Consider the following 12,816-nt stretch of genomic DNA (forward strand, 5'->3'; position numbering starts at 1 on the left):
AACATGTAACAAAGGCAAGCCCTTAGAGAGGAAAGAAGAGAAAGGGAGCTCTCTCTCTCTCTCTCTCTCTCTCTCTCTCTCTCTCTCAGTCCTCATATAAATTCATACACCACACAAATGCATACTTACAAACAGTATACACAAACCATTTAGCCACAACCTTTCGCATGCATCTCCGCTGTCAGTAAAAACTGCTCTCTGTGATTGTTTAACGTGCCCTAATTTGATAAAGGGCCAAGTGCGGGAAATGAGAGAGTAGTATATTTGTCTCAGGGGTTTGTAGAGGGGTAAATATAGCAACAAGACAGCACCAGTTGATATGAGGGATTCGATGGTGTCGAGTGGTGTTGTGACTCACCAGGCTACAGTATGATGATGATGAGTGTGTGTGTGTGTGTGTGTGTGTGTGTGTGTGTGTGTGTGTGTGTGTGTGTGTGTGTGTGTGTGTGTGTGTGTGTGTGTGTATGTGTGTGTGTGTGTGTGTGTGTGTGTGTGTGTGTGTGTGTGTGTGTGTGTGTGTGTGTGTGTGTGCGTGTGCGTGTCTGTGTGTGAGGGTTTTGTTTTCTTCCCATGCATACATTTGGATATCTATTTATATGTCCAGTGTTTTCATTCATTTGATGAACTTTATTATAAGTGACTCATTCTTGACTCATCAAACTGCCGTGTACATGAATGCGTTACAATAGAGAGGGAAAGTGATTGTGTGTATAAGCTCGGTAGGGAGCGAGTGAGTCGAGAGGAAGACGGGGGGCGAGCGAGAGGGAAAGACAGTGAGAAAAAGCCTGGACTGCTGGCTCCCGGCTGGCTGCATGATGGGTGTGTGTGTGTGTGTGTGTGTGTTTGTGTCTCAAGTGTGTGTTGAGAGGAGAGTGCGATCGCTGGTAGTCTCCATGTCTAATCAGAGCACTTGTGTGTCCCCGTCTCATTGTCTCCTGGGCCCCTCGCTGCAGCAGCAGAGGCCCTCTCCTCCAGCACTACACCTCAGTACAGGCTGATAGCCGGTCGGACCACTCCACTACAGCACATTCTCATAGAAGGCGGCTGCTGTGCAAGCGCATGTGTGGAGGCAAAATGTCTAGATGTTAAAAACTGCCAAAAAACTGAGACATAATGAATGCTCACACTCCATTTGGGCAGATAAGTAATGTGGGTGATGCTAATGGTAAGTAATTATCCTTCATAACTTCACTGTTTTCATTAAACTATAGAGTGATGTCCTTGAGGTGTACTCAATAATGAGTGATGTGACATCTTTAGTTTATGGCATTGTTTAATCTTATGACTTATTTAGCTTTTTTCTAATGTTTTAATAATTTCCAGGAGGCGGTTTTCTGGCCTTGAGACCAGGGGCGGTGCTTCAACGGTGGCACGATTGCTCACCCTGCGTGGCCTGCCTAATTGTCATTGGTTATAACTGATGCCAATCATTGTGTAAAGTTGCCACCCATCACAGTATTATAAGATAGAAACAAAACTCAAAGCTGAAAGTAATTTGAACGGGAAGTGCAGGACTATACTCATGTCCTTGATTTCACTTCAAGGATATTTTTGTTTTTCACTTCAAAAAACTTCCCAAAAATGTAATAAATGACATTGTTACTATAATGATTTTGTTTTGCACCACCTGAGCTGCTTGTTGAACAGCTTACTACCCACACTGAATAAGCAGAACAACGCAGCCAAGAGGACTCGTCCAACCTAATGTTATTGCTGATAGTGGAAGAAGAACATAACGGGCACGGCGGCATCATACAACCTCTTTACAGAAAGAAGGAATCATCTTAGCCGAAAAAAGTAAGATGAAGAAACACATGTTTAACTTTATGAAACTGAGTCTATTTGTTTAGGCTTTTGGTTCCGACAAATACACCCATTCTCATCCTCATCATCTATAGAGTCTGTGCCTTCGTTTTTGTGTCGTTTAAGGTGAGTGGCATAAAGTAGCAGAACGCTTGGATCTGAAATGTGGCAAGTGGGTTGACAAAATCAAATTAAAAAAAGATTTTGCGGTTTAATTTGATGTGCAACATCATTAAATCCTTCCATGGTGGTGCATTGTTTTATGATGTTTGTGGTCAAGTTTTCCATTTTTACAATTTTATAAAAAAAAAAAAATATAAAAAAAATCGATTTATTTTTAATTACTTTTAGGTGCTCTCAAAGTTCAACTCTTGGTACCACCTTGTGTCCCCATAGTCCACCTAAATCCTCCAGATCTGCCCCTACTTGAGGGAAACCTTGGGCCCAGCTTTCTTCCAACATGAACAAGTCTCAAATAATGTCTGAACAACCTCGATATATGGTGAACTTCTCTCTTGGGGGAGTAAGACTCAATCGTTGACATCCACAACTTATCCCCCCTACTTGTACGGGCCAACCACCGGACAAGCCACACCCCCGACCCCAAGTGTGGCAGGACAGTGCTGCGCGCTCCCTGCACTCGCGTTCCCGTCCTCAGCAAGTTTCCCAGTTCCTTCTCCTCCATTACTGGCGAGGCTCGCAATCAATAATTCAATAGTTTTGGCGTCTGATTCTTGCCCCCAAACGCCGGGATACACAAACACCCAGACTGTTGTGCAGACTCTGTGAGGTCGGTATTAATTAATAGCTAAAGACATTGTGTTTTGCGTGGAAATATCGGGAAGGGTAACACGATCTGGATCCCTATAATTATAGGCTCGCGTGTCAGGTGTTTATTAAATGTTCAATAAGAGGCGGTTAAGATGTCAGGAAATGAATCAGGCAAATGTGTTAGTCAAGTGAATCAGGTGTTAATAAATCTCTTCTCTCTCTCGCTCTCTCTCTCCCTCTCTTTCTGGCTCTCTATCTCTGTATCGGTTGTGATTCATAACGTCCAACTTTAGGCGAAGAACAAAAACATTTGCATTCCGCGGAAATGGGCAAACTGCCAAGCTTTAAATTCTACTGTATCAGTAACCTGTGGTACTTATTGTGTATTCTGTCAAAAGTCAAGATTACTAACGATGTCTTAAGTGCTGTATGATACATTTTGTTAAATGCACTGTGATCGAGGCTATACAGAATATTTATAATACAAACATCCAGACTGTTACAATCTGACAAACAAACAGAAAGTTCAATGAAATTAAAAATCCATCTTTGTTTTCTTCCTTATTATTAGGCCGCGGGGACTGGCTCGTTGGTCCGGAGGGATTTAATTTCCTGCTAGAATAACACAGTCATTTCAATTCTCCATCAAGCCTTAAAATATGTAATTCAAAGTCCTTAAAAGCTGTATAAAGTTTACCCTTCGGTCACTGAATGGTTGACCCGCGTCTTTTTTTATCCGCCTGTTTGTTTCTCGCCTGTACTGGAAATTACCAGCCCTCCTCTACACACCCTCCATAACCAAACTATGAATAATGCATCGATTTGGCATGGGCGCAGCAACAGACAAGCATGTTCCTGACTAAACGGGCCTGTCACAACTATGACGCTATCAAAAGACCTATAGCTACAGGCATGAATTATTAAAAGTGGGCTACTCTCAAAGGTTGTACCGCCTATACAATAATAATAATAATAATAATAATAATAATAATAATAATAACAATAATAATAATCATAATCATCATAAATATGGTTAAAAAAGGCCAATTAATATTATGGAAAATAATGTCAACTCATTAAAGAAACTTTAGTTAATTTATTATAGGAACGAAAAACACTTTGTTTGGGTGGATTCACGTTTCACATGTGATGGAAATAAAATTAAAAACAATTTCATGAATATTCTTTTCCTTTTTTTTTCTTGGAAACCCGTGCCTCAGGTGACTTCACTTTCACTGTTATAAAAACATCAAAATTACATACAGAAAGCACATGTTGTTTTTTTTTAATACACGGAAATAAAAGTAAAATACAAAATGAACAAAATTCCCCACAAGGCATTCTTAAAGCCACTAAAATAATAAAAAATAATACATGTTTTTTTTTTTTTTGTGTGTATAAACATATTTTACACATGTCCGTACCGGATCATACAGTCCTCGCGTTACTGTAATATTGTTCACTGTGTTTAAGATGGCATTTATGGCATGTTGCTCTCCTTTAAAAGGAGATAAACCACATTGTAAATATGGACACTAGATCGGGTTATCCTGATGACCAAAAAAAAAAAGGAAAACGTCCCGCGTAGCCTTACACATGTTTTACAATCTCATATTTCTGATGCGTTCACTTTCACCAGAGGAAGTCCAAACAGGGTCAAGTAAGTGTTGTCCTTGGGGAGGGAAGGGAGGAAAGAGAGAAAGAAAGAAAGAAATAGGGGGGGTGGGGGGGGGGGGGGGGCGCGCTCAAATCACGTCACCCGTGAAGACAAACACTGCTGAGGCATTTTCCAATCGGACAAGAAACGGAGAATATATTGTCTTTTTTCCCCTCCTGTTTCTATTTGTGTCAAAGGATTCCCGCTGTGTCCTTCTACAGAGAAAATGTGTGTGTGTGTGTGTGTGTGTGTGTGAAATATAACGAGGCCAGCCTCTATTTGAGTTCAAATCAGAACAATATAATATTAAAAGGTAGGAGTGCAGAATGGTTCGCCTTGTTTGACAAAGTATCGACCGACCCAGCTGCACCTTCCTCCTCCTCCTGGTCCTCTTCCTCCTTTCGGGGCGTCCCGTCGGCCTCCTCCGCGTCCACCTCCTACTTCCTTGGAGGACCCCCCCCCCCCCCAAAAAAAAAAAAAAAGAAACCCACTGTGTAGGCTGTCACAGTCTCAGTCTTTATCTCATAAATAGCCTATATCTTATATTCATAATCGTCATCCTTCATTAAAAAACAAAAAACAAAAGCATAAATAACGTCCGTGGATATTTTTCTCACGTTGTCCTTGGGTTTTCTCTCACTTCGTCGTGTTCAGTGTCCGTGGTGACCCCCACCACTGCACCCCCCCAGCCCCAGCCCCAGCCCCACCCCTGCCGTCACAGTCCCAGCGCCGCCGTGTGTTTCTTGGCCTTCAGTCTCAGGTCGGCGATGCTGGAATTCTTGCTGGTGTTCTTGGCGGCGGCGGCGGCGGCCACCACCGAGGCGGCGGAGGCGGACTCGGCCGCGAGCGTCGCCAGGGGCAACCCGAAGGGCGGCGCGGGGAACATCATGTAGGGCGCGTGCGCCGCCAGGTGAGAGTGCAGGTGGTGCTGCGCGTGCGCCACGGCGCTGTCCAGCTGGAGCTGCGCCTGCACCTGAAAGGAGAAGGGCGGCACGTTGCAATGACTATCCTACAGGACGGGACGCACGGATAGGAGGAGGAGGGAGGGAGGGGGAGAGAAGGGGGAGGGAGAACATGCGTTAACTTTGCAGCGGGATGTCCGGAGGGTCAATTCACGAAACCGAGGGCGGATATTTCAAGACATTCTTAAAAGCGTGGTGGGGGACAGTGAATAAAACAACATTTCACAAAGGCGTTTTTTAGGGAGAGCTAGAGGTCCACAATAAACGATAAATAAAGGCTCTTGCTCACTTGAGACCGTTTTAAAAACGTTCCCCTTTTTAACTTCAACTTTTAACTTATTTATCAGCGCAACCCTGGACTTAGTAATAAAATAGTTTAAGACTGTATAATTTTCTTTTATGGAAGATGGACTATTGACTTATTTTTTCAAATGCATACAGACTGATTAAACATTTTGGATATATAATTTGTGATTTTCATTCATTTAGCTAGCGTAATTCTCTTAAATCCTTGTCACAATTGGACCCTCAGCTAGAATTAAATTTTTTTTATCAAAGCTGTATATTTTAATGGATTAACTTCTATATAACTGTATACTTCAATGTAATTTGGTGTGGATGCTTGACCCCAATGAGGTCATCCCTCTCTGTTTTTTAAACTCTGATCACACTGTGCACTTCTAGAGGCCCTGTTACTGCAACTATTGCGAGTCAAAGGTCAAATCAGAATTTTTATTCTGACAACCACAGCATGAATGTAACCTCAAACTTCTGTGGCCTTTGGGAATCTTGACCTCTTCTCTACAACATGATAAACTCACCACAGGCCAGTATAATGTCCAAAGTAAGAACTGGATTACTCTGATGTCAAAGTCAACAGTGTGAAGTGTGCACATGTAATCTCAATTCTGTCCAGACCATGGGTGAGCAAGTAATTTTTCGGAAGAGGGCCATATACAATAGTAGCACTACTGTGATGGTTCTACTCAATTTAGTTCTGTAAACTAGTTTATCACAATAAAAAGCAATGTGTCACAGGGCTTTGAGCAACTTCTGCTTTGCGTCAGTCATTTTCTCTGTGTGTGTGCGTGCGTGTCTATGTTATGATGTTTGACACTAGTGATAATCTTCCTACACAGTGAAAATTGGTGAAGGCAAAGCTAAATCTACAGTGGAAAAGCTCCCATCTTCCTAACACAGTTGCATGCACCATGTACACTAATTTTCCTTTCAATCATAGTTGCTTATTGACCACCATGGACCGGTTCAGGACAACCAAAGGGCCGCATGTGGCCGGACAATTCCCGTATTCTAGTTCAGACTCCTACTGAGCTGAATTAAAGGTACAAAATGTGTTGAAATTGTTCTGCCATAAATAAACACGCCATAAATATGACAAAACATACATTTGATTCTGAGATCTGTATTTTGTATTTTGCATAACTTGTTGGGGAAACATTCGGAAACTCTCTTTCTTGGTGAGGCTACAACCTGCTACCCTTTGTAATTCTCGCTCTACTAATATATTGGTCTGCTTCAGTAAAATAAGCATAAAAAAAATGGGTCCAAGAGAAACAATGGAGGGAATTTTCCCAATTAGGCTGTACAGACTACGCTGTGTTGGCACAGTGTTGTTGTCAGTGTGGTGATAAGAGTTTAGTTACCCCCTACATTGGAACTGGAGTCTCTCTGCATAGCACTTGGGCAGAGCCGGTGCCAAGACAGCATTCGGGGGATTGGTCTGGTTTTAAGAGCAGACGCTTCAAAGTTACTTGCCTGTTGGAATGGCATCCGTAAAGCCCCCACGTTGACATATGGCGCTACACGACAAGCTTCAAACTGATTCGCTGCTCCAATCAGGACTCCTGCACAAGCACAGATGATAGCCTAATTGTGAGAGGCAATAGTCGGTAGCACAAAGAGGGAATGACGAGCAGCATGATGATTGTCACAGAGAAAAACCTCAAAAACCAGCTAAGATAAACACTCTCGAGAAAAAAAAGAAAGAAAAAAAAAGCTGACAACTTAATTGTAGCGGTGCGTAAAGATGGAGGATATTACGCAAACGTGAACGCCACACAATAGAACCGAATAGAATCGAACAGAATAGAATATGTTATGTCTCTTTCTTGTGTGTGTGGAGAGCGTGCGGGATGAAAGCGTACCTTTATGTAACTGGTTCTCCTGCTTTCTGCATTTGGCTCTTCTATTCTGGAACCAAACCTGCAGGGACAGAAATTAATTAGAGACCTTCTGATTGGCAGCTGCTTGTGAGGCCATGTGTAATTCCTCTCAAAGTGACAACAACCGCAGAAAAACAATATCCCCGAGGAGCACTGAAATATTAATGACACTGCTTAACCCCAGATTTTAATTATTACATTTAGTCTACAACAAGGGAAGAGTGGGGGGTGGGAGCACGGAGGGAGAGAGAGAGAGAGAGAGAGAGAGAGAGAGAGAGAGAGAGAGAGAGAGAGGAGAAGGAGGAGGAGGAAGATGGGATGGAAAGTAGTAAATCTACTCAGGGTAGACATTAAAATCATATTAGTGGAATAGAAACGGTCTTGTTGGAAATGTGCAGGACTATTGGGCTATAATAAATAACCTTGTCAGCGTCGGTTTCATCTTTCTATAGATTAGTGTCCCCGAAGAGTTGAATGGAGTCTCGGATATCGAATAGCAGCAATGCTATTACGGTTCTGGACATCAGAGAGCCGAGCGATCTGAGAGCATCTCTCCCTTTCTCTTTCCGTCTCCCTCTCATTAAATGACCGCTGAAATTAATTACCCTTATCTGCGGAAAAATCCATGTCAGAGAAACGCTTAAATGCCTCGCAGTTTTTGTCTAATCACCGCCATAACACGCAGTGAAAAACCCCGCTTCAAAGACAGCCCCACTTTCTCTTTTCCTTCTGTTGAAAATCGACGAGCGTCAATTTCACAGAAACGCCTTGGAACACAGATTAAACGATTTATTACTATGATAATCTGCTTTGAATCTCTCCAGATAAAGCCCGGGATAAATTAGCCCACAATACAACGTGTCAATCTGCAATCTCCCTCACATCAGACTTCGCATATACACACACACTCACTCACACACACACACACACACACACACACACACAAACACACACACACACACACTGCGAAAGCATGATTGAAATATCATATCGATCCGGCTGTCAGCTGGCTTCATTTATTGATCACAGTATTTGTCAATCGGAAGTCCTTTTTTTGTGCACACTTCAGGTATAATTCATAGTGATGATTAAAAAAAAAGAAGCAAAAGCAGTTATTGATTAAAGCAGATTTATATGAACAAAGAATTAAAATAAATGTGTGGTCTCTGCATGCAACTGGTAGAAAAAAAAGATAAAAGTGAGAGGTGGGGGAAGAGCTGTTCTTGATTTGGGTAGAAAATAATACATAATTTATGCAAATCCCCGAGCTGTGCTCCTTGCTCGGGACACAATGCGCCTTATTGGTGCAGATTCCAGTTCAGGCCGGGAGAGCCCTGCAAAAAGCTGGTTTTAACTTTTTCTTTTTTCCTTTTTTTTTTTTTTTTTTTTTTTTTGAGGGGGGTGAGTTTGGATGGGGATCTTTTTCTGGGTCCGTTTTGTGATGTCTATTCTGCACAACGACCACCATGTTCAATATGGATACAAATGCTCAGTCCTCTCCCTGAGCCGGGGCACTCGGGATGAAAAGAGTGTGCAATGAGATGTTATAAGGTTTTGATAAAAAGCAGATGAAAAGACGTGTCTATATGTTCATTGTCCCACTCGCTCGCGTTACACAGGACACGTCTGAGCCGCTCGAACACCCCCCACAACACCCCCCCACCCCCCCCAAGCCTTACTGGGTTTCTGGCGCAGATGGTCCCCCCCTTAAAAAAAAAAAAAAACTACAGCAGCACAGACAAACAAGGGCCTTGGTAATATCCACCCAGAAAGTGAAGACAAATATTTGTAGGCTTATTTGTTTCGGTGAATTTGGACAATAACGATTAAAAAGACTCTCGTGATACAAGCAGGCCCTAATTGAGATAATTAACACGTTTAAATAATCCAGACACGATGGGAAAAAATGTAATCAGAGCATAATGAAAGGGAGAACATAACATTTTGGTTTAGAGTTCTGGTTCTCCCTTTCTTGTTTGAGGGTTTACACACGCACACACACACACACACACACACACACACACACACACACACACACACACACACACACACACACACACACACACACACACACACACACACACACACACACACACACACACACACACATCCCTTATGGTAAAGTGATGGGGTATAGTAAATCCAGGCTTATAGTAAACCAGCAAATCTGTGTGCATGTACACTTATTTTCAACCGAAAAACATATACATAGTGATTTATATCCTCCCAAAAACTCCGTGAACACTTTTTTTTTAAAGTAGAAACAGAAATTTTATCTGACTATACAGCATAATATTAATAATAATAATAATAATAATAATAATAATGATAATAATAATATAAACTTTTACTTATTTAATCATAATTGTGAACATGTTGTTGACAGTGATGATTATTCTAATAATTTTTAAATATTTAATATTACTATTGTTTTATTTTATGCTTTTAATTTATAAAATTTGTAAGTCTACTTTTTCAAACGTATAATAATAATAATAATAATGATAATAATAATAATAATTAAAAATAATAATAATAATAATAATAATAATAATAATAATTACTATTATTATTACTGATTGTGATCAACCACTCATAAGGAAGGTTATGTTGGATAAAATGAGCCTCATGAATAAACTAAATCCTGATGAGAAAGTTTGATGAATTGCGCAATTCTCATTAATTCATTTATTTAACGTGTCTTCTCGGAACCGAGCTTTGTTTGGGGTCGCGATGAGGTTGTACGAGTTTAAAGAGCCCCTGATCCTACCTGTACTCGGGCCTCCGACAGTCCCAGCCGCTGGCTCAGCTCCTCTCGCATGAAGGCGTCCGGATAGTGCGTCTCGTCGAAGAGTCGCTCCAGCTCATTGAGCTGCTCTAACGTGAAGTTAGTCCGACTTCTCCTCTGTTTGATTTTAGTCTGTGCCTCGTCCTCAATGGGCTTGGAGTCCTCTTTTCTGTCTTTCACATCCGTGGTGCCTGCGTGTGTGTGAGAGGGGAAGAGCGAGGGACGCGTCAGCATCAGGTCATGATCCCCTGCTCATATACTCTCCTGCAGCGTCTCCAAATGTCTGCTGTAACTCCTAACTTATGCTTTATTACCACACGATCTTAAAAACGAACCCAGCGAGGCTGCGTGCAAACGGCAGCGATCGTGTGCGTTAAAAAAAAAAAACATGCAAACCAAAAACTGGAAGAAATGAAGATTGACACACGTATAAAATAAAAGTGGCCTTTGCACAGGAAGAAAGACGTGCCCTCGGATATCACAGAGCTATCAGACCTCGGATGTTTTGTAGAGCTACATAAAGCTCTTTAATTATTTACTGCTTATAAATATGCAACGCGGTGCCCACTGTTGGATGTCTGATACATGCTTGTCGAAGATCAGCTTTTAACCACGTTGCCCATGACGAACAGATGTCTTTTTTTTTTTTTTAAAACAAGCCACCCCAACTCATACGATACCTCATCCAGAGTGCTGTCACATTTTCTCCAGGTTTGGTAATAAACTCCAGAGAGAGGAGCTGCTGGCCCTCTTTACCCTCACATGTAAAACTAAGAGCCACAAGCAATTTCAGATTTTTCATGAAATCCTGTGATGGCTTTATTATCATGTGGATTTACATATTCATTTGCAAATAATTTTCTTCGAAAATGTGTTTAAATCTGGTTTCTTTTCTAAAAGTTGCAGAAAACAAAATTTCTAACTGATATTTTTCAGAGATTTCTATCTAAATCAGCTTGTCTTCCACCTTACAGTCTGAAACATGATTTCCAACCTTTTGCATGCTAAGATTTCTAACTCAGGTGTGTTTATTACCCTTTTTTCGTTAAAAACGTCGCAGCCAGAGGCCAGATAAAACATAAACAAAGATGTCTGAGATAACTGGCTGATCGATACCGATTATATAATGATTGAACATTTTTTTATTCTATAATCAATTGACAGAAGAGGATGCGCTGTAGCGAAAACTTGCATCGAAGCATCGGCCACAACGAACTCCTCATATTTTTTTAATCACACAAAATTAAAAATGCATATTTAAAGTTGTGCCTGTTTTGCCACAGGGTTCATTTGTTGTGATCAGGCGTTTAATGATATAATGTAAATAAGCTCATCCAGATACAATTGTCTTTGTCTGAAAGAAAATACGGGCCTGATCTGCAATAATAAATAGCTTTTAGGGAACATTCTAGAAGTGCGTAAAGGTAAGTACTGCAAAACTTTATAGCTTTACATAGAACAGTGATGGGATTTTTGCCATATTACTGAAGTGGCTCCTGCGAGAAGACAGTTTCAGTGAGCTGCCGATATTTGCAGTCATGGTCATAAGCCGCGGATATAAAGATGTCTCAACTCGGCTGTTCAAATTACAACGTGGCCGCCAGTGCAACACTCTCGATCAGCCGTTCTGGACTTCATTACTCCCTTTAAAATCAGCAGAACTCCCCCCAAGACAGTCGCGCGTAAAAGCGCAGCACCGCGCAGTCTTACCGTCAATGAGTTTAGGGCTCCCGGCATCCCTGATCCTCTCCGGGCCGAGCATGTCCGTTTCCCTGCCCGGCGAGAGCGCAACGTTCCGGGTGACTGCGGCCGCCTCCTCTCGGCTCCCGGGCTCCCCGGATAAAGACTCCCTGCTCCCTGCCCGCGTCGCCCCGGTCTCCAACACCTCCCTGTAGGTTATGACTTCCTTCTTCTCCTTCACTTTCTGATCGAAAGACTTAGACACGAAAGCGGTGAGCTCTTCCATCACTACTTCCTCTCCTCTTTAAAAAAAAAAAAATCACACACACCATACACACGCTCACACTCACACATACACACACACACACACTCTCTCTCCCTTTGCTCCACGACAGCTTAAGACATCAATGGTGTGGCTCGTCTTAAAGTCGACCCCTTGAAAACGACACAAGGTGATGCCGCCAACTCTGGAGAAAAAGGTGAAACATATATGAAGATATATCTTCTTTCGGCCAATTCCTCCTCCTCCTCCTTTGGTGGCGGAGTTGGGAACCTGCTGGTGATCCTCTATTGAAGTCACAGTATTTATACTTTGCGGCGCCTTGCCCCCTTGATCCGTGCAAATTACCTCCCCTTAGGATGCCGGGACGAGCCCCCCTTCCCCTTCACTGATATGGGAGTGAGGGAGAGGGAGAGGGAGAGGGAGAGAGAGAGAGAGAGAGAGAGAGAGAGAGAGAGAGAGAGAGAGAGAGAGAGAGAGAGAGAGAGAGAGAGAGAGAGAGAGAGAGAGAGAGAGAGAGAGAGAGGGGAGAGGAGTAAAAACATTAAGCTGCACCGCCGCTATTGGCCATTAATCCGAGATTGACAAGAAGGACTAATTAATTTAATTAAGCGCTCATTCGCTGCTATTGTCCTGAGTTAGTTTTTTTAAACACCCGGGAGATGATCACGGATCTCTCTCTCTCTCTCTCT

At 42.2% G+C, this 12,816-nt stretch overlaps 1 protein-coding gene across 1 annotated transcript; it reads right to left on the reverse strand.

The window, feature by feature from the left end:
• Positions 1-4,946: 4,946 nt before the first annotated feature.
• Positions 4,947-12,130, reverse strand: shox2 (shox homeobox 2; the record flags this gene model as incomplete). The annotated part of the gene is made up of 5 exons (XM_080459159.1): positions 4,947-5,204; positions 6,970-7,058; positions 7,359-7,416; positions 10,147-10,355; positions 11,875-12,130. 5 exons carry the CDS (start codon positions 12,128-12,130, stop codon positions 4,947-4,949), a joined length of 870 nt encoding a protein of 289 aa, XP_080315285.1.
• Positions 12,131-12,816: the final 686 nt, after the last annotated feature.

Source organism: Lipophrys pholis, assembly GCF_963383615.2.
Source record: "Lipophrys pholis genome assembly, chromosome: 3".
NCBI lineage: Eukaryota > Metazoa > Chordata > Actinopteri > Blenniiformes > Blenniidae > Lipophrys > Lipophrys pholis.